We start from the raw sequence: 25,976 nt of genomic DNA, 5'->3' as shown, positions 1-25,976 counted from the left end.
GATGATGGTTTTCTTCCTCCAGACCATATGTCCTTTGGGGCGGCTTCCCCCGTTGCTCAGCTGTGTGGGGGGGTTTTGAGGCGATATTGTTTTTTTTTGGGGGGGGGGCAGCTTAGGACACAAAAAGGAGGTTGTGTGTCAACATCCAAAATGTGAATTAGACGCTGAAAGGAGAGAAATCCGCCACAAACTGGTACATGGATGTCTCGTGATTGTATGACAGAACTTCCCGCGGCGACTGTTCTACCGCTGAAACCCCCCCCACACACCAAGGCCAGTGTTTCACGGTTTCTCTCCATCTCTCCGTCTCTCCCTCTCCGTCCCAGGCTGCTGCAGACGCTGCTCTCTCTGTTCTGTCCAAACCACATTCAGCAGTCCCTGTTCCACAGGGAAGGTGAGCTGAAGCATGGCCCCTCGAACACACAGCACAGACCCAAAATGAAAAGAAAAGCGTTATTTTATCAGATAATACCCCATTTCTGTTATTCCCTAACCCTTTTTTGGATAATACTTTCAGTATAGGCTGTTCACCTCAACCTCACCATACCTTTTTCTATAAATGCATGACACAAATATTTTTTGTTTAACATCATACGTATTGTATATTTATTTTTACTGGCAATATTTTCCATATTGATGGTAGCCAGTTTGTTTTCAGTGATGTTTGCATTGCATTGCATATCATTAAGACTCTCACACGCGCTTTTGTGTTGGGCCCAGGGAAGGACAAAGGCAGCTTCTTCTCCTTCCTCCGCTTCGTGGACCTCTCTCCGGCGGAGATGTTCAACGTCATGCTGCGAGGCACCCTGGACAGGTGGGCTTCCACTTCCTGTTGGCCTCCCCCCCCCCCCTTCCCCTGTGTCTCTTCTGGGAACTCTGAGGGACACAGAGAGGCATTGTGGGTTTAGGCCCCGCCCCCTGCTCGGTCGTGACCTCCCACATGCCCCGCCCCTAATGTTTAGAGACAGGCAGAGCAGAATGATTTTCTGCTTGAGGAACTGAGTGGGTGCGTGTCGTTGGTATGCTTTGTCAGATTTGGATGTTATGATAATATATTGATGTTATATTTTTCCATATGTTGGCTAATTGTTGTTTGGGCTAATGGTTGTTAGATAAGCATTACTATAAATGTATGTCATTTACGTGTTATAAATCCTAGTAATGGATCGCTCATGTTATGTACTGTGTTTTTTAAGAGCCAGTACCTAACTGATATCATTTTTAAATACCCTAGCAACAAAATGTACTACTACTACTACTACTACTGGCTGGACATAAAGATGACTTTAACTCTCTCTCCAGGTGGTTAGCTCTGTATTTAGCACTGAAGGCCGCCTACAGGCTCCACCATCAGAGGCTGTTTGACCTGCCTGATGAGCAGGTGGAGGTGGAGACCGGGGGAACGGCATCGGGGGTGTCGGGGGGCGAGGGACCCGGGAACACATGTCTCTCTCGCCGCGACCTCATTCTGTGGCTCAACCGCCCCACTGCCTTCCCCAACACACACAGCAGCCCCGTGTTTCAGGTACGCACGCACGCACACAATACACACACAAACACACACCCAGACACGCACAGATGGATAGACAGACACATTCACATATTAGCATACAGTTGTACTCACTCACTCAGACAGATACACACATTCCCAGATGGCTGGCCGAACACACACATTCACAAATTCACAAATTAATGATTGAATTACATATTTTTTATCAGTCATAACCAAAGGGTAGGGGCAGTAGCAGTTTATATCAAGCCCTCCCTTCTCACATTTTTAAAAGTAACCAACAAATTTCATACATACGGTATGTTTGCATATACATGCATACACTTACCTACATATATACCTGCATACATACACGCCTGCATATACCCAAAAGGGTCAATAATTATATCCAGTACATTTCCACCATAAGATGGAGAATATCCTAAATAATGATGGTATCCATAATGACAATAACAATGTTCATCATCATCGCCATTATCAACATTCTCATAGTGATACTTCTCAATGTCTGGATAAGACAGACACACTCCTTCACGCAAACACTCACTGACACACACCGTACTTGAATACGATTATTCTGGTGCATGTGTGCGTGGGCGTGGCTGTGTAGCTATTGGACATTTGGGAGGGTGGATTCAGACGGCTTGCTTTCTGCCCCCTCCAACCCCCCGATGAGATCCAACATGAAGCCGATCTTCCTCCCAGCCTAGTCCGATCCCTGCAGGCCTGTGTAGAGCTATCCGTCAGATGTCCACAGTCAAGTATGTAGAGGAAAGGTGCTAGGGGCTGCTCTACCGTCCACAGTCAAGTATGTAGAGGAAAGGTGCTAGGGGCTGCTCTACCGCCCACAGTCAAACACTAGCAGATTAGACGAGCAATTTTCTCTTCAGCTCGTCGACAGTATTTTCCACTCCGATTTTCATGAACTGATGTGTGCAGTCTTCAGGCTATAGGGTTAGTTTCTCTGCGGGTTTGGGTGAATTTAAAGCTATCTTTCAAGTGGAATGGGACTCTGTCCAGGAAGTAGATAAATGGCAGTTTGTTTTTCACCTCTGTGCAAGAGTCTGCCGCACAGAACCCCGGGAATGACCACACGGCTCCAAGTCCCCCAGCCCAAGCTACTTCACTCTAATCTGTAACCACAGTAGAAGTATAGTGAGTTCAGACCGGGGCAAACATCCCCAGCTGGCATACCTAGGACGTTGAGTTTCCCCTCATCCCCTCTGCATCAGAGATCTTTTACAAATGAATCCACTAATCGATTGGACAGGGCCCTCCGTCAGCCTCTCTGGCTCCACCCCTCGCCGGCAGGTATCAGATACCCGATCACCGCAGCTCGCCCGGATCCATTCATGTATTGGGTGGAAAGCGCGGGAGCCAGAGAGGCGTGGTAATTCCATCCCCCGGTGTTGCCCGCGGCCCCTGCTCCTTGGGTTCCTCCCACCCAGAGGAGCCGTAGCTCAGAGGCCCGGCCCAGCCCTGTTTACACTTTAGCACGCAGTCTTTAAAAAACGTGTTTCACTTTGAGAGCCGTACAATAAAAACTGAGCCCACGCCCATCCTCAACAGCCCCCGCCGCTCCACAGCCGTAGCTGGTTAGTTTGTTGGCACCGCGGTTAGAACAAAGTGGGGGCGGGGAGCGTAATGCTTGCTAACGGTTCTAGCCGCGGAGACGGCACCCAAAACGCGGCAGAGTGTCGATTGCTATGCACCCTAGCAATGCTCTTGTATTTGTCTTGTGAATGCCTCAGGATTTACTTGTGTGTATGTGGTGTTGCCATGAGCACCTTGGGCATGGTGTGGACTTTCCTTTGAGGCAATTAGAAGGAGCATAAGGTCTACGACTGGACAAAACCCTTGAAATTTTAAATACATACCCTTTTATTAAAAAGGGGTTCATTTCTGTATTTGGCACCCAACATTGCTCTCTCTGAGGTCTCTTGGTCTGTTTCCCTCTCGCTGTCTCTCTCTCAATGTCTCTCGTCTAACATACACACTGCACCCCTGGCTTCCTGTTCCTGTTGGGGGTTGGCATAGACTTGTAGGCTCTTCCCGTAATCCTAGAGCTATTTCCATTTCACAGTGGGATGCCGTTTCCACTGCGCTTCTCTGTCCAATATATCAATCCCACTGAGTAGTCGCACTACCCGAATCCGCCTCTTGGAGGCACTGTGTATCCATTACATTTTTCTCTGAGGTCATTTTGAAACATCATGTGTCACACACACATTTCATGTGTGTGATTGCTGGTTTATCAAGCTATCTCTCTATCTATGCACTGCTTTATTATCATACTCTATTATCTCTTTCCCATTAATCTTCGGCTGAGTTTGCAGTTTTTTGCTGGTTTGTTATGTACGATTAAAGCCACGCATCACGCAAAATTATAGCAGAGGAAGGGCTTGCAGTCCGGCCATCTTAATCCTGCTGCAGTCACGTAAATTGTGCTAACGTTGTCTTGTTATGTCAAGCCTTTTGGAAACATCTTCCACAAAATCGTATTTTTTTCTGCGCAACATTGCAGGCGTTTCAAGGAATTGTCTTTTCTAGGGAATTATTAGTTTGATCATCTCATCATTCTCATTCAATAGTTATAATTGATTGTGGTTGCTCTATGGTTACTTAAGAGCACTATTACTTTAGATGTGTTGTCTCTCACCCTATTGTGTACTAATCGTGTGTGTGTGTGTGTGTGTTCCAGGAGCTAGTGTTCACGGCCCACAGGCCAGGCGTGTTGGGGCACAGGGACGCGAGGATCCACAACCGACGGTCCGCCACCTCCACGCTGCGGCCCTGCCAGCCTGCCCTGCCCCCCAAGTTCCTCTTCATCGCAGCACCCAGGGTAGGAGAGTGTGTGTGTGTGTGTGTGGGCATGCGTGCGTTTGTGTGAGAGGTTATGCATTGCTGGACAGATTAGGTTGATGTGCTATGAGAAGGAGTGGAAGAGGTGTGTGTGTGTGTGTGTGTGTGTGTGTGTGTGTGTGTGTGTGTGTGTGTGTGTGTGTGTGTGTGTGTGTGTGTGTGTGTGTGTGTGTGTGTGTGTGTGTGTGTGTGCGTGCGTGCGTGCGTGCGTGTTAGATCAGGATTGTGTGTGGTGAGAAGGGAATTGGAAAGGAAGGTGAGAGGAGAGCCAGCAACAATGCACAATTCTCATCTGTTAGCGTGTGTGTGTGTGTGTGTGTGTGTACGTGCGTGTGCCAGTGTGTGTGATTTCCAGCAGACTTCCAGCTGCACTTAAAACAAACAGAATGAAACGTCCCGTGGTCCTGTGTGTGTGTGTTTGTGCGTGCGTGTGTGCGCGCGTGTGTGTGTGTGGGTGTGTGTCCACCCCTGGGTGCCCAGGTGTTTGTTTGGCTTTTCCTGCTCCGCTGGAGAACACAGGCGGCCTGCTGAGTCAGTAAAGAGCAGGGTTCCCGGCGGGGCGCTTTCCTGCCTTCCACAGAAGTTCAGCTGGGCTACACGCTGTCAGGGTTCTCACAGGACCAGGCGGCTGAAGACAATGCCGCGATGAGAGCGCACAAACGCTCGCGTTTAGGATGCATAGTATGAAAAAGGCAAAGCATTAGTAATGATACTGCTTTAAAAAAGCTGCTGCTGTTGATCAGATTTGAAAGTTGTAAAGAGGGAGAGAGAGAGAGCAGAAAAGAGTGTAGAAAATAATATGTACCCAAATAAGGACAACCTCTCCCTCTCCCCTCCCCCCCCACCCTTCACGTTTCTCCACCATTGAGAAGTATTGCATTTCGCGCACCTGTGATTGACATGCAAGATGGATTTCTCCGAACCAATCAGGGAAGAGAAATGCCCTGATGGGTAGCCCTCAAAAATCGAAATGGGCTCCTACAGAGGCAGGCACACAGATATATTCTCACAGCGCATTTCCCTCACTAATAGCCTACGGATGGCTAGGCCATTTCCAGCATATTGCACTCAAAAAATAGCTCTTAGCCCCCCTGAACCGATCGAGTATAAGAGGCTCAGCCAGGCGATTCTCGTTTCCAGCAGATAAGGCTTCCTCCCGCTCAGACCTGAAATCGCTAACTCCGCCTCCTCCCTCGGTTGCCTAGGTGACGGCGGCACCCCTGGAGCGCTACTGCCCCGACCGAGGCGCAGAGTACGAATGGCGGCTGACGCGGAGCGGCGGGGGCGTGGCCTCCAAGCAGTGTTTCCTCTACGGCTCCCCGGAGCTGGCGTCTGATTGGGCCACCCGGGCCAACGCCTTCCTGCCGCGACGACCCGGGGGCGCCATGGCCGTCTGTCCTCGCCACGGCTGGTCCTTCATCAGGATACCCGGTGAGTGGTGTGTGTGTTTGTGTGTGTGTGTGTGTGTGTGTGTGTGTGTGTGTGTGTGTGTGTGTGTGTGTGTGGCGCCTGCAAGATAGCAGAGCCGGTGTGTTGGTTATGAGATAAAGGAATGTGGGAAGTTAAGGAAGGGGATGAAGGGAAGGGAGGATGGGGGAGAACTCTGTTGTTGTTGTTATTCAGAAGAGCACCAATGCATGAAAAAAATCCTTTATAATCGTTTTATTGTTTGCGAGAGAAAGAGAGAGGAAAACAAGGAGTACTCATCTGTTAGTCGTCGTGAAGAAATGACGGAGTACTACGAGCTATGGTGTAGGGAGGTTGCTTGAATGTAGGGCAAACTAACCGACATCTTCTGATTGTGTCTGAGGAACAATTGAACCCTCTCGTAGTTCAATTGGTTTGTAATGGAGGTAGTTGTACACTGGTTCCGATGTATGCAACAAACACACACAGCCATCAGTACACACACACACACGCACACCAAAGCATCTTAAGTGGGGAACTCATGCGGACGTGTCTGCATGAGTGTTGCAGGCGTGTTTTTCGGCACCATGTGCTGAGATTGCTCTCCCAGGCTCTTTATCAGGCGAGTGTCGCTGGCCGGGTCGGAGGTCACCCAGAGCAGAGTGTGTGCTGATTGGCTGCCAGGCAGCAAGATGAATGACGCCAGCCCGGGGTTAGATAAGACGTCTCAGGTTCACAAAGACTACATTTCCCCTGATGCTGACCTTCCCAGACCTCTCAACCTGCGATAAACGGCCTTCTCTCTCAGAGTGTGGCGTGACTTTGCTCAAAAGTATAATTCCCAGCTTGAATATAATGTACACGGGATCAACACTGTGTGTGTGTGTGTGGGGAGGTGTGTGTGTGTGGGGAGGTGTGTGTGTGTGTGATGATGGGGGTGGGGGGGAGGGGGGCGGTCAGTGAGAACAGTACGAAAGCCCTTGTCAAGCCAGACAAAGTGAGGAAGTTTAGCTACTGGTCATTGTGCGAGTGCTCCATTAGGTAACACTATAATATATAAAGTGTGTGCGTGTGCGTGTGGTGCGCACGTCTGTTTATGTGTGTGTGCATGCCCGCCATGGGTTCCATTCACTTCAAGTGTCACTGTGTTCACACAGGCCTGAGGTGTCTCCCATCAACACACACACACACATACTCTCCCACGCTCCAAAGTCTGAGATCTCCCCCCGCCCTCACACACGCCCACCCCTTCCACACACACGCACGCACGCGCACACACGCACACACGCACACACACACACACACACACGCCCACCCCTTCCACACACACACACGCACGCACACACACACACACACACACACACACACACACACACACACACACACACACACACACACACACACACACACACACACACAGATCCAGGGCCAGCTCATCCCACCTCCAGGCCCAGTCCAGTCTGCCGATGGAGAGGACGTCAGCCTGATCCGGGATCAGAACCGGTTCCTGGGTCCTGGTCCCCTCTCTCCTCTCCCCCCCCCCCCCCCCCCCCCCCCTGTCTCTCTCTCTCTCTCCTTGCGACTCCGTCTTGTTTCTCAGCCTCGGTAGGAAGGAAGTGACCCGGCGGTGGGGCAGCCGTCCTCCACACACAACACATTGTTGCGACACATCAAGGCTCAGATATGTGAAGCAAGGCCCCGGACTGGGGGTTCCCACCGTCCACCCCTTATCTCCACCTCCTACACACACACACACACACACACACACACACACACACACACAGGTTCCCAGTCCCACAGTGTGGAGCTGAACAAATGGCTGTGGCTGAGCGAGTGTTTGTGTGCAGTGGGAGTAGCTCTGCCCACTGATATCGGCAGATGGATCTAATCACAGGGAACTATTAAGAATCAGGGGGTGGGGGGGGGGAACAATGGTGGTACCTTAACCCCCCCCCCCCCTTACACACACACCCCTGCTGGGATATAGGTTTCATTAGTGGAGTGGGGGCAGTCTGTTGATGGTCTATAGGAGAGCAGCCCATCTACTCTTAGTCGAACGTTTATATGTCTAGGGAGTTCAGGAAATAACTCTGGTGTGCGTGTTGAGGTCATGAAGAAGAAAGAGACTTTTATCTTTGCTTTTGTGCATGTTTGTCGGTCTCTTCATGCTTGTGTGTGTGTGTGTGTGTGTGTGTGTGTGTGTGTTTGAAACTATAACATTGATTAGCATTATGATGGTTATTATATTTTTTTAGTTGACTTAACGTCTTGGAGCGGTTACCTCCCTAAGGTGCTCTTGAGCAAGGCAAGGACCGCAGCAGCTACTTGTGGGGTTTCTGTTCTGGTTGCCAACTGATGCCTCCCGGTGCTGGAGGGAAAGCGCAAAGACGTATGTCCCCCCGCCCCCTGTAAGGGTCAATCACGCGGGGGTAATGGTTATAATCAGAGAGACGGATGTGACAGGCCGCTATCAGCCCGGATATGAAGCCATGCAGTTAAGTCACTAACTGATACCCTGAGGTGGGGACACGCGAGATGCCTCTGCACTGTAATTGGAGAGCTCTGCGACACACCCTTGGGTTTTATTTGTGCGTCTTTTTTGCCCAACAACCTCTCTGGAATGTGCACATTAACTATTTGCCTTGAAAAGCAAAATCCTACTCTGAATACATGTTCTTTCGGTCTGAGAGAGGAAAAAGCCGAAGGGTTTATTCGAGGCGCATTCCACAATCGAGACGCGTACGGCGCTCGGTCCCGCGTCTGTGGGGCCCGTCCGTCTCCAGCACTAATTAGAAGGCGAGGGGCAGCCACAAAATGACAGCCCTCTCCCTGTACATCCGGCACCCTGTCTCCCCCCCCCCGGCCTGGCTGGATCGGGGCGGCTGGGAGCCCGCTGTTGTTCCAGTGGTGGAGGTGTGTGTCCCGCATGATGTGCGTGCCAGCCAGGGGGCATAAAACCGCCCGGCTGTAGGCGTGTTGTGAGTGGGATTGTGTGCGCATGCGTCGTGCACGGGGCCCTCAGCGACACTGCTTGTGTGTGTGTGTTCAGCTACTATGCGTGTGTGTGTGTGTGTGTGTGTGTGTGTGTGTGTGTGTGTGAAAGTGTCATTGTGTGGTTCAGACTATGAGAGCGGGCCCGGCTAGCCCCAGCCAACGGGCGGGCTGTGGGAACGGTGGCTTGGCTCTTCCTGTCCCTTCAAAAGGAACGCAGCTCTGTAGCAAAATGGCAGGAAGCTTCCCTTGCCCTCTGATAGAGGGGCACCGACCAACGGCCCAGCTCGCCACAGCAGCATCTGTCTCTGAGCCCCCCCCCCTTCTCTCTCTCTCTCTCTCTCTCTCTCTCTCTCTCTCTCTCTCTCTCTCTCTCTCTCTCTCTCTCTCTCTCTCTCTCTCTCTCTCTCTCTCTCTCTCTCTCCTCTTCTCTTGATCTCACTTTATATTTGTCGCTCTCTTTCTCAATCAATCTCTTTTTCTCTCTCTCCCTTTACATTTCTCTTTCTCTTTCTCCCTCCCTCTCCCTTTCTCTCTCTCTCTTTCTCCCCCTCTCGCTTTCTCGCTCTCTCTTTCCCACCCTCTCTACTCTCCCCTCCCTGCTTGCCTGTACGCTTCCCAAAACAGTCTCGCTTGGCTGCCAGAACCACCACCCTCAAACTTTAATACTTGTAGCAAACACAACAATGTGAGGTTTGTCTCTCTGTCTCGCCCTCCTCTCTCTCTCTCGACTCTCCATCTCTATACCACTGCACCTTTAAGAAGGACAAAGCGTGCGTTGATTGAGCAAAAGTGAAAAACGTACCAGTAGGGGGCGACATTAGCCACGTTTTCCCATCATCTCTCATTTACCCTCTATGTCCCCAACACAACTTCTCTTTGGGATGGTGTGTGTGTGTGTGTGTGTGTGTGTGTGTGTGTGTGTGTGTGTGTGTGTGTGTCCCTTACGGCGGTGACGTTTATCGAGCAGGGTCCCTGTTACTGGCCATGACTGCAGCACGGTGCGCTGCCTGGTATGCAGGGCTTCGGGCCGGGTTGCGGGGACCTCCCCACAACCCGGCCCCGAGTCTGACGCCATAGCCGGAGCCGGTATCAGACTCCCTGTCTCATCTCTCCTCCTCTCTCCCGGGGGGAGGCCAGGAGGAAGATCTCCTCTCATTTATAGACAATCAAAAACATGTAGACGTCATACAGAAGTGTTGCAGGGCCCACTCACTGACGTTCTGGAGCACATTGCTAAGTGCACATAGCTCAATGGATGGTGTGGATGGTAGTAGTGATCAGTGTGGGGGGGGCTCCATGTGAGATCTCTCTCCAGGAGAGCCCAGACGAGGGGGGTCCCTACCAAAAAGAACCCCCGAGGCCCCACATCCCTGGCTTTGTAACGGCGCCGTTCAGGGATTCGCCCCGACCTCCTGCCGGCATCTGGCTCTTAGTCGGCCCCGTGCTTGAGTCAAACAGAAAATTAGGTTTAAGGGGGATTCTGTCGATACGCGCAGAAGCAGCACCCGTACATCTCGGGGCTAATATTTCCATCCTCAGCAGAGCAGAACAAGTGTTGGCCATTGACTTATTGATCCCACAGTGTAATGTATCATTATACAGTGAGGGGCCCGCTGCTTGATTCAATCGTTGATTCGATCCGTCCCCCTTGCCCCCCATCTGTCTCTCTTTCTCACATAACCACCCATCCATCTTCTTTCATCATCTCTGATGATTTTTTCCCTTTTTTTGGGTGCTTCATCTTTCAGCCATTCCTTCCCTTGGTCTGTCACTCTCTTCTCCCTTAATGGCTCCCTTTCTTTCTTTCATTATTTAAGTATTTTTACTCCTTTTTGCCGTCTGTCTTATGTTACTTTTCTTTCTCGTTTGCTTTCCTTCTTTTGATATGTCTCTTCCCTCCTTCCCTCTTCCCTCCTTCCTTCCCTCCTTTCCTCCCTCACTCCCTCCCCCCTCCCTCCCCATCTACGCTGTAGACGATGAGCTTGGGGGGGGGGGGGGGGCATCAGCGGGGCCTAAGACCATACAGTGGTATTAATGAAATTAGCAGCGAGGCTGGTTGGGGAGTATCAGACTCCAGGCACCATGGCCGGCCGGGGTTAATTAGCTGGCAGCAGGGGCCCTAATTGGGTCAGGACCATGTCAAGCCCCCAGCTCTGGCTCTACACGGATTGGATTACATAGTCCAGAGAGAGAGAGGTGGGTGGAGGTTGAACGAGTATGGGGTGTGTGTGTGAGTGTGTTTGTTTGTAAGATGGAGGGAGGGGGGTTGGTGATGGCAGTAGGGGATGGGATGGGGGGTTGGTGATGGTAGTAGCGGGTAACGAGCGGAGCGGGAGGGGACCTGGAGGTGTGTTGGATAGGTTAGAAGGAAGAGGAGGAGGAGGTGCTATGTTGGTAGCAGGAGGTGTGGATGGGTCAGAGGAGGAGGAGGAGGAGGAGCAGGCCAACCGGACGAGGGTTTGATCCCCAAGTCGGAGGCAGGGCAGGTGGTGAGCCTCATGGTGCGTTTCCATAGCAACCTCGGGGTGTGTGTGTGTGTGTGTGTGTGAGCGCATCACAGCTTGGGTTTTGCCCAAGGGGTGTACGGTGGTGTGTGATCCCTCCAATTTGTGTGACTTCCACGTCGGTTCTTTCGTTCATTCGTCGTGGAGAATCGGTGCCTGGTCCTCAGCTTTCGGCTCCCCGGATTCTTTGCAGGATTCCACGTGTTCACACTTGTCACACCACCTATCCACGGAGACGCTGCAGTGCGGGCTAAGTTGGACGGCCACCACTAAGCCCTCTGTAATCCATGTATCATGTCTGATTCACAACATCGAATTCACTCACTTTCTATTTTTCCTTTTTTTTCGAGAGCCCCCACTCATGCGTCGCTCCGCAGCCGTGTGTAGTGGATTACATAAGCTCTGAACGTTGTGCTGACACCGGGCGGACAACCAAAGCCCCCGCCCAATCACAGTCATGTTGATGCTTTTTGGGACGTGCCAGTGTCCTCTGGAAATGGAACATTTTGTAAGCTCGGCGCTAAATGTTTTGAACCTGGCCACCCCCGACGTGGGTAGGCCACAGAGAAGCAAATGTTGGGTACTACGCACGCGGCAGGGACCGGTTGGACGTCAGCCTTTTGGCCGGGGGGGGGGGGGAGACACGTGAGGCCTTTTTCTTTCTCTCTCCGGTTGTCTCCTGCTATTCCTCTAATGTATTGTTAAAGTATCATATCATATCCATCTATTCAGCTTTTGTTTAAAGCCTATTACAATGCTCTCGCTGTCAAAAAAACAAGCAGGCCCGCGCCCAGACATTCAGCTGGGGCACAGAGCGCCACCTCAAGGAGAAACCGACCAGACAAATGATCTACCAATTGAAAAGCTTGAAACCCCATAATAGTGCTGTTGGAGCAAATTTGCCCGCAAAATCGTAGACGAGATGACCCCTGTTTCAAACACGACATAGAGTCTGGGATGCTTAGATTCAATCTGTGATAAAAAAACAAACCGGATTGCTGGTGGTGGTGGTCTAAAGGGTATTACTGTGTGTGTGTGTGTGCGCGTTTGCGTGTGTGTGTGTGTGCGTGCGTGCGTGCGTGCATGCGTGCGTGTGTTTTGTCGGAATGGGGGGTTCTGGGGGAGACTCTGGAGGGTTGGCACAGAGGCTGGTGGTTTTCGGCGGCTGCCCTTGACTGGGAGCTGGCCCCAGAGAGCCTGGCACCGGTGGTGGGGAGAGGCCCAGCCAGAGGTCCGGACCACAACACCACCGCAGCCTCCACCACCGCTGAGTTTACTGCACCCAGAGTCTCCACGTCAAACAAGCCCACGTCTTCCTCCTCCTTCGGGCTCTCCCTCCTCCCTGTCTGCACATTACCACCGCTGATCATATCCGAGCCCCGACAAATCTCTCCCGGCTATCTGTCTTTTACACATTCTGAATGATGTGGGATTTGAGGAATCCTCCGATTTCCGTGGCTTTGTTACTCCTTCGTCCTCTCTCCCCCCCCCCCCCCCCCCGTCTTTTATGGGCTCTCCCGCCCGCTGCCACCCTTTCATTTTGGCTTATTCTCTGTCCGCGTTGCTCTGCGCTCCCCTCTGTGTTTTCTCCTGACGCCAGAGTCAATTAGAGGTCTGTCGAGGGCAGAAGGCAGACTTTTGTCTTGGGGCCCGCTGCCTTCTCACACGCACGCAAGCTGGGAGCCACACGCCCGGCACACGTTGCTGGGTCCCTCTTTGACTCTCTTCCCTGCGTATTTCACTCTCCATAGTTACGACAAGGTCCATATATACAGTGCAGAAGTTCCACAACAACCCCTCACACGCTTTTATTTTGAACTTATTTTTTTTTACGTGTTTGAGCTCTTATTGTGTCAGGGCACAAACTACCGGCTTTCAACAGACACCCTCCTCCCGATCTCCCCTCCCCAGGGTGTAACCCCTGGTCCTACGGCCCTATTAGTTCCTCTTTAACACCTCCGCAGGGCCTGACCTTTGGAGGGTAGGGGGTCTGGTGGGATGCGGGCGACGTGACCAAGGGGTCGTCAGAGGTCAGGGTTCAGCGCTAGTGAGCATTAGCATGGGGTTGCTTCTGGAACTGCTGGCTCTCTTGACGCCCCTGTTTGGATTGCGGCGCCGTAGCCCGGAGAAAGAAAAAATAACGTCCCAGTCGACGGTGTTTCAGACGTATGGCGTTCGCCCTTTCAGCGCGACGTTGGTATTGTGGGTCGTTTGGGATTATTCGTTCTCTCCTATTTTGTTATAGTTTCACGGTGGTCGGCTCGGTCTATAACAAGCAAACAAAGCAAGGAAACGGGGCCAGAACATGTGTTATACCCGCGGGTTTTAGGCGTTACAAAGGGGCTCCGGAACAAGTGTTGAGGTCCAGCGCCGGGTGGACCCACTGGTCACCCTCCCACTGGGACACTCTGTGGCCTGACCCCCCGACCCCTGCCCCCTCGACCCCTGCCCCGTGCCCGCCCAGACCCTGGTCTTTTTTTAGGCCTTGGCCCTGTGCGAGGTCGCAACCCTCAGCCAGGCCACCATAGTGGACCTGTCAGCAGGTCGATGGTGACCCCCCCCAGTCTCCCCCTCTCGCTCTCTCGCTCTCTCGCTCTCTCTCTCTCTCTCTCTCTCTCTCTCTCTCTCTCTCTCTCTCTCTCTCTCTCTCTCTCTCTCTCTCCCCCCCCTCTCTCTCGCTGGCCCATTGTGAGAACCCCATGTCAAATTCTCATTAGCGTGGTCTGTGATGGAGGCCTAACCACCGCTTCCAGAAACAGAGCTGTCGGGTCCCAGCCATAGCAGCTCCTCTTCCTCTGCCCACTGCGGTCAATGACTACAGGGCTAAGGCACCGGGGGGCCTAATTCACCCCTTTTTTCGCATTTGCTTTCTCCAAGACCCCACTGCCCAGGGGGGCTTTAATTTGCTCTCACTTTGGGCCCTTTTGTGTGCGATGGATTTTAAGTCACATCATCATTATCGTCCCTCGCCTCTCTCTTTGTGGGCTGCTTCCTCCCTATACACACAGACGCTCTGTTTGTCAGTCGTTCCCCGGTGCGGTCGATGGGATGCGTGAGCCCGGTGTAAGCAGCAGATCGGCGCGGTATTAAGGGGGGAATGAGCCGGCCGGGCTGATCCGTGGTAGTGAAAGGCTCTTAATCCATGAAAATCCACCCCGGCTTATCAGTGTATTGATTAGGGCTCACCCAGGATCCCCTGGATGAAGTGTGTGTGTGTGTGTGTGTGTGTGTGTGTGTGTGTGTGTGTGTGTGTGTGTGTGTGTGTGTGTGTGTGTGTGTGTGTGTGTGTGTGTGTGTGTGTTCACACTCTTTATTTATTACGTGGAACGCGGGACCTTGTCAGGGCTCCTGAGAAGTGGCCCACTTCGGTTTTCACACCAGATGTATTCCACTGAAAGGACGATGACCTTTTCTACATAGGTTTTCAATCAGCATTGCCTAGCCAACACAATGCTTCAACCTACCAGTATTTTCCTCTATAGAGTATTCACCAGAATGAACCTTGTCTAATTGTATTAATAATAACAATGGTTGTTATAACAATGCATATTAATAAACAATAACTTGCCATAAAACTATACGTTGAGATCAAGAGTCTAACTTCCTTTTATACCCCCCTGTCTCTTCTTATCCACTCTCTCTTTCTTTCGCTCTCTGCCTCCCTCTCTCTCCCCCTCTCGTTCTCCCTCTCGTTCTCTCTCTCCCTCTCGTTCTCTCTCTCGTTCTCTCTCCCCCTCTCGTTCTCCCTCTCGTTCTCTCTCTCTCTCCCCCTCTCGTTCTCGCTCTCCCTCTCGTTCTCGCTCGCTCTCACCGTCCCTCCCTCAGATAAGGAGAGTCTCATTACGGAGAGTGGCAAGCTGCACACCCTGGACCTCCTTCTGAGTCGTCTCAAGACTCAGGGACACCGCGTCCTGATCTATTCCCAAATGACCCGCATGATAGACTTACTGGAGGTAAACACACACACACACACAGACACACAGACACACACACACACACACTGTACACGCACACACACACACACACACGCACATACACACACACACACACACACACTGTACACGCACACACACACACACAAACCCACACACAAACCCACACATGAACCCATAGAGGTCAGAGCCCACAGAGTTCAGAGCCAGAATACACATGCAAGTACAAAACAACACAGACATGCACAAACCGTTGAAGTGTACTGTATGTGTGTGTGTATTTAGTACGGTGGGCTAATCCAAAACAGTCACTGAAGGAAGAACACTCTCTACGGTTTGTTTAGCTGACAGATGATTCCTGGATCACATGTCAAGAAGATCTGTAGCCCAGGCAACAAACTAAAACAAAATATCCAAAACATTTGGATTTGATGGCGCTTACATTCATCAGAGCCAGGAATTAGCATATCCTGTTAGCATTAACATGTTTCCAGCAATAACAAGTGATGTGAATCCTTCAGTGTATTACGATTCGTTTCAGTTGGGGTTCTCGGAGCACGACTAGATTCAAACTCTATTCTTGTTTCAATACATAGGGGTACTGATTTCAGGAGCTACTCCAGTCGCTACAAGCTAAGAAAACGCTATTATAACATAACAGAGCATGAAGGCGCTAAATGACAAAGTAAAGTGGGTTTAAGGGTATGATGTGACTAGTTGCAATAATGTAAACACACATAGGTAAACCTATGACAAAAGGGATTTTATTCATAAAAAATAAACTTACATAAACAAAAATATTTTGGGATTATGTGAATAGACTCATGAATCTCCATTTTTCCCCCACCCTGAGAAATAATGCTTTTTCCTGGGGATGGCTGCGGCTGCTCCAACGAACACAATAAGAAAGGCCAAGAAGTATTTTGTGTCTGGTGTTGAATATCCGGTCCTTACTGCTATGATGGGTCTAGCTGTCCCTCGTTAGAACTCTCATTAGCGGGCTAATTAACAGGTCAGGCCTAATTAGCAAGGGGGCTCATCTGCAGGGGAGCAAGCCAGATGGAGAGACCGGGAGAACGGGTGGAGGGGGAGGTGTAGTAGGGTACCTGCACTTCTCTTGACGGGGACAACAAACAAGCCAAACGGAAGAGTAGAACGTTACCGTGACAGTGGGTAGAAGGTTAGTAGGTTCTTTGCAAAAATGGAGGAGTGCGAAACAATAGTATTTTTTTTTTTGGTGTTGCTTATTTGTTGTCCGTGTTGTTGGGGGGGGTGAGTTGGCAGCCGGGCGTGGGAACTGGCAGGCGTTTTCTAGCAGGGGGGGCTGAATGACGAGGCGGTTTCTAGTGTGTCACTCCATTGTCTAAACGCCCAGAGTCAACGACACACACATTTCTCTGAGGCCGAAAAAAGGCCTGTGACGCCATGGGTGAGGCCCCGCGTCTTTTGATGACAGACGCGCAGGCAACATGGGCCCCCGGGGGGCGGCCCTTGTTGCTAGGGGCCTGTGTGTCTATAATTAAGAGGCAAGCCAGAGTCGTCTTTTGCATTTTTTTCTGATTGATTGGATAAGACCTATACGCTGTTTCCACACATACGTTCCTCTTTTTCTTCCCACAAACCCCAGCCGTAGTTGTGGCCTCCATCTTGATCTTGCATGCCATCTTGTACCAGGTTGCCCTAATATGGTCAAGTCCCCCTGCTGTGGTGTTGTGCTATGCATTATGGGTATTTACAGTGTAACGTTTTGTCTTGGGTTTTACACGGCACTAAAATCTATTGGCAAACGGAATCGAAACCCACTTAATAAAATACAAGTCTGCTAACCGAGCTGCACTTTTATACGTTCCCTATCATTTACTTTTAGTGTGCTAGTCTGAAAAGACCACCGTGAGCAAAGCGCTACTGGCAAATCAGGTCAGCCTTCGACCCGCATCAGGTATTGAGCTGATTCCCTTGTGTGGTTCCTCTGCATCGAAAAATCAACCGCGTTGGTTAACCTCGCCTCTTGGTCCATCCCTTTTAGTGTGCTCTGGGTCTGTCGCTGTTCTCAAGAGCGCTTTATCCTGTAGGATGGCCACCGCTAGAGTAGCTCAGTGCTAGCATCGACCCCTTTGCTCCCTCAGCCAAGAAATCAAAAGAGAGTTGGAGCTAGCTAAACCAGAATAGCAGTATAAACGTTGGATTTTAAAGAAAAAGAGACAACCAAAAATAGCAATGTGGCATCTCACCATTTCCAAACGCTATATTTGTCCGCGTTTACGACTACAATGGGGCAGTAGAGGGTTTTTTTATGAGCTTAGCGGGCCTGTCACAAACCCGTTTAAGACGGCTGACTGCGTTAATGTCCAATGAGGGTTGGCGTAAATCCCTTTTTTATCGACAGATTTCCAGATCTGCCGTGACAGGGAGCCTGCTAGTGCCTAGGTAAAAAAACCTCCAGGCTGTGAGAGACATGTTAGGCTGACGTCTGAGGCTTGGCGTTTTTTTGGATTGTGGGTTTTATCCCTCATTGCGGTGGACTCAAGATAATGGCCCAGCCATAAGTGATGGCGGTCTGTACTCACAGACAACTCGGAGAGTAATAACACAGTTAGTATTAATAGGGGCTGCTTAAAATATACTGCCTTTTTTATTCCGAGAAGATTTTTAACAAGGCCCTGGGTTATACGCTTTTAAGGCCAATCAGAGCTTTTGCAAACGGCCCTCGCTCGCAGGAGATATGAAAACGAGGCGTTTGGGGGCCCTCACAACGTCTAATGTAGTCTTGTCTCTGAGCATATGGGGCTCTGGGGGGAACCGAGCGAGACGCATGCAGAGGAGAGCCCTCCATGCAGTAGGGGGCTGGGGAGGACTTATCTGGGGTCCGATGGGGTCCGATGTGAGACGTGATGGGAGGTGGGAGGAAGGGGTGTCGGTAAAGATTGATACATCACCATGTCACCTCATCAGTGTGGTGGCCCTGACCCTTGTCTCCTACCCCCACCACCCTCATTATCATCACCTTCTGGGCCCACACACACACACACACACAAACACACACACACACACACACACACACACACACACACACACACAGCTCTGTACGTTCTTGTGTGTGTGTTGGGAGCTGAGATTATTCATATTAAGTGTTTCAGAGTACCAAAAAACCAATACTGGGGCTTTGGGATCTGAAAGTGCATATATATAACATATTTTAAAGTGGGTATTTCACTAAAGTGTGTTGGCTCCCACAGCAAAGGAAACCACAGCTCTGGGTGCTTTGTTCTCTGGAACCGAACATCGGGGTCTAACAGCTCTTAATTAGCTCCTCGGTGCACCACTGAAAGCATAACGGCCTATCAGACGCCCCCGCTGAAGGCAACTCGTTCCTTAGCAAGAGAAATGCATGGTGAGACGAACGCAACCACCGCCCCCACGAGCCGGTGTCAGAACAATGGTTCCCTTTTAAATCCATGGGACTTTTACAATCGGTACATCTGAGCCTAAGTATTCGAGTTGAACTCCGCTTTCTAGATCGTGCTTGTAAACGAGGTGAGATCATTGGTATTAGATCAGGGTTTAGTGCCCACTTAGGGGCTGATGTGCCTCATAAATTCACAACCATGCCTGAGGCATATTATTCTGGTTCCAGTTTGAGCCTTGATGAGGTACGGCGGTATCTGACGGAGCTACCTATTCTCTGTGAGTCTTAACCTCTAAGCCTAGGGGTTTGCTCTGATCAACTCGGTCTGTTAAACACACACCGCCCCAACAGCAGCAGTAGTGGAAAGTTTCGCCGAGCACAGGAAGTGATGAGATCAGCGAAGCCCAGCTGATAAGGTGCACCGCTAATGAACAAACAAGCATGTGACTAGAACACGCCGGAAAACACTTCCTGCTCCCTCTTTCCCCTTCTGGTGCGCTTTTTGCGGGAAAAGCACTTGGCCTGTATGAAGCTCTACTGGCGCACTTCGATGCTTTCGCCATGCATAAGCACAGTGTGTGGTACCAAAAGTGGCCCCTTCAACATTGTTAATGGACTCCCACTCAACTTAAGTGCTGCCCAAATATTGTCTTTCTATTTCGGTGCGAAATATCTGCTGAACTAAAGCAGATATGAAGTCTAGCTCTGGCCGTAAGCGAAGCTCACGTCTCACATGTGCATTCTTCTGGAGAACCGATCTTTAAGAGCTGAGAGACTGCAGGGGTTGATGTTGTCCCTCATTCCTTCTCCTCATTTATCTCTCTCTCTATTCCTCTCGTCTTCCTCTTCCTCTGTGTTTTCAGGAGTACATGGTTTACCGAAAGCACACCTACATGCGTCTGGACGGCTCCTCCAAGATCTCAGAACGCAGAGACATGGTGGCAGACTTCCAAAGCCGGTGAGGGGGAAAAGTGTGTGTGTGTGTGCACGTGATCTGTCCGCGTTCTCTGGCTTTCATTAGTCAAGTCCTGGGGGGGGGGGGGGGTCTGTGTTTTATTGGAAAGAATTTGGGTTACACTGTGTGTGTGTGTGTGTGTGTTTCCAATATCCTCAGTCATAGGATATTGTGTGCGTGTGTGTGTGTGTGCGTGTGTGTGTGTGTGTTTGCGCACATGCATCTGTGTGGGTTTCTGAAAAGGTATTAACAAAGCCCTCCCTTCGCAGGACGGACATCTTTGTGTTTCTGCTGAGCACGCGGGCGGGGGGACTGGGCATCAACCTGACCGCTGCGGACACGGTGAGTCCCCCCAGAACATGGCCCACGCAAACACCGGCCCCCACCAGCGTCAACACGCCATTCCACCGCTGAATTGAGGGCGCGTTAAGTCGATGCCTCAGCCAACACTCGGACCCACAGTGAAGCCATTAGTCCACACACACGTTTCCCCTTAACGACGTTTCATCGGTCAGGGCCGTTGTTTTTATTGAAACCGTCTTATGATGCAAGCCCTGAATCGTCAAATTCTGATCTATATCCCCCCGTGTTTCTGTCTCCTATTGTCTCTGTCTCTGTTTTACTTGGAAGTGGAGCTCATGAAAACATGTGTCGTCAAGATGAATTGAGACTATATAGACCTCATGACCTCAACGTGTGTGTGTGTGTTTGTGTGTGTGTGTGTGCGCCCCCAGGTGATCTTCTATGACAGCGACTGGAACCCCACGGTGGACCAGCAGGCCATGGACCGAGCCCACCGGCTGGGCCAGACCAAGCAGGTCACCGTGTACCGGCTCATCTGCCAGGGCTCCATCGAGGAGAGGATCCTGCAGCGGGCCAAGGAGAAGAGCGAGGTCTCACATATGCACGCACGCACGCACGCACGCACGCACGCACGCGCGTAAAGATGACCACACTATGACAAGATTAGAAGCCATTTCGTAGTTCATTTCAAAGTTCTGTTAGATTGATTAGATTGTGGTTTGCTGTCAGCCTGTGACATGACGCAAATGTGTTGGTTCCTCCTACTGGGATCCATAATCAGGGAGCCAGTAACACAGAAACATCCTTGAGACAACAGACAGAACAATGCTGAACAATACTGGGCTCACTAATGCTCTGACGCCATTGGCCACACCACGGTGATGCTTATCAACGTTGTCCACCGTCTGCCAATCAGATCCAGCGGGTGGTGATCTCAGGCGGGAACTTCAAGCCCGACACCCTGAAGCCCAAGGAGGTGGTCGGCCTGCTGCTGGACGACGACGAGCTGGAGAAGAAACGTGAGCGGCCCGCGCATGCACCACACACGCCCGCAAACGCACACAGACACATGCACACACACACACACCCACACACACACACACACACTAACAGCCCCTCACGCGCACACACAACCGCAAACAAACAACGCTGACACACAGCGCACACAACACAAGCACACACAGAAGCAGACACACACACACACAGTTACTGACTAACATGCAGAAGCATGCGCAGATACACACACAAACGCAGACGCACACACATGCATACACCCAGATACATGCAGTACATAGCATGCGTGTGTCCTTACAGAGTGTGTGTGTGTGTTCTCCTGTAGTGCGCGTCAGACAAGAGGAGAAGAGGGAGCTGGAGGAGTGCAGCAAGGTGAAGGACCGCAAGAGGAAGAGGGAGAAATACGCCGAGAAGGTAAACCGGCCTTCTCTGGCCATTAGTTATTGGGCCGGCAGGACATGGTAGGTCCTTTATGTCTCTCCACTAGGGCTGGGTATTTGCCAGGTACCTCACAATTCAATTCAATTCGATCCTTCAGGTCTTGATTCGATTCGATTTCGATTTGATTTGATATTGATCCAATTGCTTCGATATCGATTCAATAATAAGTGCAGATGACAAAAATACCTTAATATTATTTAGAATTAACCATTTCAAAATGAATTAACCATTTCATTGTGCTTTAACTAGCAAAAAGGGAATACACCATTGTATAGTATTATTCCTGAGCTAAACTTGCAGCATAAAAGTAATAATCATAACATGGAGAAATGTAAAAGGGCATGTACATTTAGGCATACTCGCTTCTAGATTACAATGACTGAGTATGCTTCTTTTTTTCTTTTTCTTTTTTTTTTAAAATGGAAATAAAAAAAAATCTGAATCGAAATTGAATCGAGAACAAATAAATTGCAGTGCATGGTCGTTTATGTGTCTTCACGCTGGGCAACACATGCCCTCTTCTCCCTCCCTGGAGCAAGGGAGCCCTCCTGTGTTCCTTCTCCATGTGTCTTCCCTCTGGGTTCTGGTTCGCCCTTTGGTGGGCTTTTGTACAGTCAGAGGGGGATGATGACAATGACTTATTGTTATTCACAATAACCATCGAAAAGAAGTTGGAGGATCTGCGTTCTCATAATCCTTCATGGCTTACGTGTCTTTTTTTCCGCCACCCTTCTCCACACATATGTCCACCCCGTCCCCACACACACACACACACACACACACACACACACACACACACACACACACACACACACACACACACACAGCTCCAGAAGAAGGGGGAGGACTCTGAGCCCAAGCGGAGGAAGGAGGTGAACCTGGTCATCGCCCACGCGCCCTCGGCCGACAACTCGAACCTCTCGGCCGACGGGGAGGACTCCTTCATCAGCGTGGACATGGACTCTGCCATGCCCAGCCCCTTCAGCGAGGTGAGAAAGAGACAGAGAGACAAACTGAGAGAGAGAGAGAGGACATGGACTCTGCCATGCCCAGCCCCTTCAGCGAGGTGAGAGAGAGACAGAGAGACAAACTGAGAGAGAGAGAGAGGACATGGACTCTGCCATGCCCAGCCCCTTCAGCGAGGTGAGAGAGAGACAGAGAGACAAACTGAGAGAGAGAGAGAGGACATGGACTCTGCCATGCCCAGCCCCTTCAGCGAGGTGAGAGAGAGACAGTGAGACAAACTGAGAGAGAGAGAGAGAGAGAGAGAGAGAGAGAGAGAGAGGGGACAGGGACTCTGCCATGCCCAGCCCCTTCAGCGAGGTGAGAGAGAGACAGAGAGACAAACAGAGAGAGAGAGAGAGAGAGAGAGAGAGAGAGAGAGAGAGAGAGAGAGAGGACAGGGACTCTGCCATGCCCAGCCCATTCCTCGAGGGGAGAGAGACATAGAGACAGAGAGATGGAAAGGGAGAAAGGGGTCAGGGAGATACTAGGAGCACCTGGTTCCATCCGTTTCAGTTTCAGATTCATAAAACTCTCTTATTACAGAGAGTGAGTTCAGAGAGTGTGTGCCTTCAAATATAATTCCCGTTAAGCACTGCCAACCCTCTTCTTCCTCTTCTGACCCCTCCACTTTGATGGATTCCTTCCTGCTTTTCTCTCACTCGTTTCCTTTTTATTATGGCCTTCCTCTTATCCTCATTCTCCCCCAACCCCTCCTCTTCCTTCTCTCCTTTCCTCTCTCCCTTCTCTCCTTTACTTTTTTAATGGCCTCCTCTTCCTCCTCACCTTTCCTCCCTCCCTTCTCTCCTTTACTTTTTTTATGACCTCCTCTTCCTCCTCACCTTTCCTCTCATCCTGCCTTCATCCCCCCCCCCCCAGACCCGCTCCCCTGGCACTTCCCAACCTCCTGGTCAATGACGCTCAACCTTCTGTGTGTGTGTGTGTGTGTGTGTGTGTGTGTGTGTCTGTGTGTGTGTGTGTGTGTGTCTGATCGGGTGTGGTCCCTCGGCCAGGTCTCCCTGAGTAGTGAGCTGCAGACGGGCTCCCTGCCCCCCCCGGACGCCGAGGGCGACGAGAGCAGCAGCGACATGCTGGTGATCGTGGACGACCTGGCCTCGTCGTCGGCCCCCCAGTCCCGCGCCACCAACTCCCCCGCCTCCGTCTCCGGCTCCGTCTCGGACAACGTCAATGGTAGGGGGGGTTCAGACGGTGTGTGTGTGTATGTGTGCGTGTGTGTGTGCGTGTGGGCTCTTGCTTCTATGTGTGTGTTGGTGTGTTTGTGTGTGTGTGTGTGTGTGTGTGTGTGTGTGAGTGTTTGTGCAAGTGTGTGTGTGTGTGTGCACGTGTGTGCAGGGGGTGCGGATGTCCAGGAACAAGCCTGGGTCAGACCCCATCCGACGTCCACTCTGTAGACTACAGATGGTTGAAATCTGTGTCCAAAACATCGTTTTACATGAGCCAGCGCAGCAAAGAACCTATTTCTGGGGACGGCTTCACAGTGGATGCCTCTTTTACCCCCATATACCTTTTTATTTTGCATGCATCATAGCAGCCCGACGGATCAGTGGGTTTTGTCCTGTTATTCATGGGAAACCTGTCTTTAATAAAAAACGAAATCCACACCAACCCTAGGATAACACATAACTCATTCGACTGGACTCCTAATGGACTCCACTTATTAGGACAGAGAGTCTGAATGCTCTCGTTCACTGAGCCCCACGTCACAGCTCCCGAGCCTCCCTGCATACAGAAAGACCCCTCTTTAGTCTCCTATTGTGTTGAGCGTCAGCACGACGGCCTTGTGGCCTCCGCCTGTGGAGGTCCTGATCAGAACACGCCGTGCTGCCAGGGCCCGACGCTGTAACCAGGCTGTTCCCGACCTCCATTACCTCACGCATCCATGAGCCGATTATGGGGCCGATTATTTCCATTTACGTAGGGTATATTGCCCCCCCCCCACACGAACACACACACACACACAGTCCCCTGGCTTTTCCTCTGTGATCCGCCCCATAGCTCAACGTGAGTCTGTGTGTCGCTGCTGTAGCATAAGCTTTGGACGCTTTGCCGTGAAATAATCCCTCTTTAAACGCCCTTCTCCTCCCCGGACGCACTGCCCTCCATGTGGGGTCCAGCTGTCCTGGTTGCCCTCCGGTCAGGGGGGGGGATGATTTATGACTTGGGCCCGGCGGCCCCCAGAGTCCGCTGCACTCCATCCCGGGATGGGTGGATTAGACCCTGTATGGGGGAGGAGGGAGGGAGGGAGGGAGAGAGAGAGAGAGAGAGAGAGAGAGAGAGAGAGAGAGAGAGAGAGTGTCATTGTTTTCTTTTTTTTTATTGGGGTGAGGAGGAAACGGGACAGTGAAGGGCAGACTGAAAAAGTAGTTGCAGAAGTGTGTGTGTGTGTGTGTGTGTGTGTGTGTGTGTGTGTGTGAGAGTGAGTTTCAGTTCGTGAGTCCATGTGTCAGAGAGACTGAAGAAGGCGGAGTCGCAGAGTGTGTGTTTGCATGCTTGGTCGGGAGGGATGTGTATGTGGTGGGGAGAGATGCGTGTGTGCGTGCATGTTGGGGATTGGTGCGTGTGTGAGGGGTGAAAGGTTTATACAGGGGAGAGGAGGACCAGAGGCCTGGGGGAAGATAAGGGACTCATGGAGAGGGTTTAAGCTGTTAGCAGTTAAAAGGAGAGGGCTGAGCTATTTGGCAGCCGATTCAGGAAACAGACCCAACCTTAATCAATGTGCTGAGGGATACGATAGAGAGAAGCCCAGTCTGTCACAGGAGAGCAGTTTAGGGCAGGATTAGTCTTATTCTGTAGATCTGTGTGAATATTTGAGGGAGGAAGCCTCAGCTGGGTTACTTTTCTCAGACCCTAACCCCCTTTGGTTGACGGATCATTTATCCCTGTAAGGGATGTCGTCTGGTGCTCTTGTAGGCCTGGGTCACATTCAAGGCACGCTTACCTCATCATCTTCATCATCATCATGATCATCCTCCTGATCATGCCCACTTCCTGAGCCAGAGCCTATCACACTGCAACACATGCATCCGTCTTATAAGTCAGATACGAGGAGCTGATTGTGGTTTGGAAATCAAAGGGAAATTGTTTTTATCATTTGGTTTGTCATACAAGACTTAACCCAAAAGGTTTTCTGTGTTAATGCTGTCCATACCAATAGGAATAATGACTAAATACGGCGCCATCTCTGACACTCTTTACTCATTTCCCTCGCAGGTATTTCAGCTCAGGACACTGTAGGCCCCGGGAGGGGGAGGTCTGGCCGCAGCCGGGGCCGGCCCAAAGGCTCTGGGGGCGGAGCTAAATCGGCGGGGAAGGGGCGTGGCCGCAAGTCCACCGCCGGAAGCGCGGCAGCGATAGCGGGAGCGATGGCCGGGGCGGCAGCCGCGTCGGCTGCAGCCTACGCCGCCTACGGCTACAGCATGGGCAAAGGTGAGGAGACCCACACGCACACACAAACACACACTTTCACACACACACGTGTTGCACTTGGATGGGCACGCGAATACTTTGCATCCACATGCAAGTTGAGCTCCACTCTATTAGACTGACTCATACTCAGGATGTCAAATGTCTAAAAACCTCAACTCATGATTCATTGAAGCTCCAACCTCTTAACCCCCCACCCCTC

General features: G+C 51.1%; 1 protein-coding gene across 4 annotated transcripts in view; it reads left to right on the top strand.

Annotated features, from left to right (window-relative positions):
- The window catches only part of ino80 (INO80 complex ATPase subunit), a 41,763-nt gene that overhangs the window by 13,785 nt on the left and 2,002 nt on the right, over window positions 1-25,976 (top strand). For all 4 annotated transcript variants that reach the window (XM_079753094.1, XM_079753093.1, XM_079753095.1 and 1 more), the window contains exons 23-36: window positions 327-394; window positions 721-814; window positions 1,303-1,525; window positions 4,212-4,352; window positions 5,578-5,803; window positions 15,103-15,230; window positions 19,479-19,573; window positions 19,840-19,912; window positions 20,305-20,463; window positions 20,790-20,892; window positions 21,213-21,301; window positions 22,156-22,317; window positions 23,344-23,521; window positions 25,562-25,777. In XM_079753094.1, the coding sequence (XP_079609220.1) occupies window positions 327-394; window positions 721-814; window positions 1,303-1,525; window positions 4,212-4,352; window positions 5,578-5,803; window positions 15,103-15,230; window positions 19,479-19,573; window positions 19,840-19,912; window positions 20,305-20,463; window positions 20,790-20,892; window positions 21,213-21,301; window positions 22,156-22,317; window positions 23,344-23,521; window positions 25,562-25,777 (1,955 nt within the window). The remainder of the gene's footprint in view (window positions 1-326; window positions 395-720; window positions 815-1,302; window positions 1,526-4,211; window positions 4,353-5,577; window positions 5,804-15,102; window positions 15,231-19,478; window positions 19,574-19,839; window positions 19,913-20,304; window positions 20,464-20,789; window positions 20,893-21,212; window positions 21,302-22,155; window positions 22,318-23,343; window positions 23,522-25,561; window positions 25,778-25,976) is intronic.

Source organism: Pollachius pollachius (assembly GCF_949987615.1).
Source record: "Pollachius pollachius genome assembly, chromosome: 16".
Taxonomy (NCBI): Eukaryota; Metazoa; Chordata; class Actinopteri; order Gadiformes; family Gadidae; genus Pollachius; species Pollachius pollachius.
The sequence above is the reverse complement of the archived record's forward strand: the minus strand, read 5'-3'. Positions and strand labels throughout refer to the sequence as shown.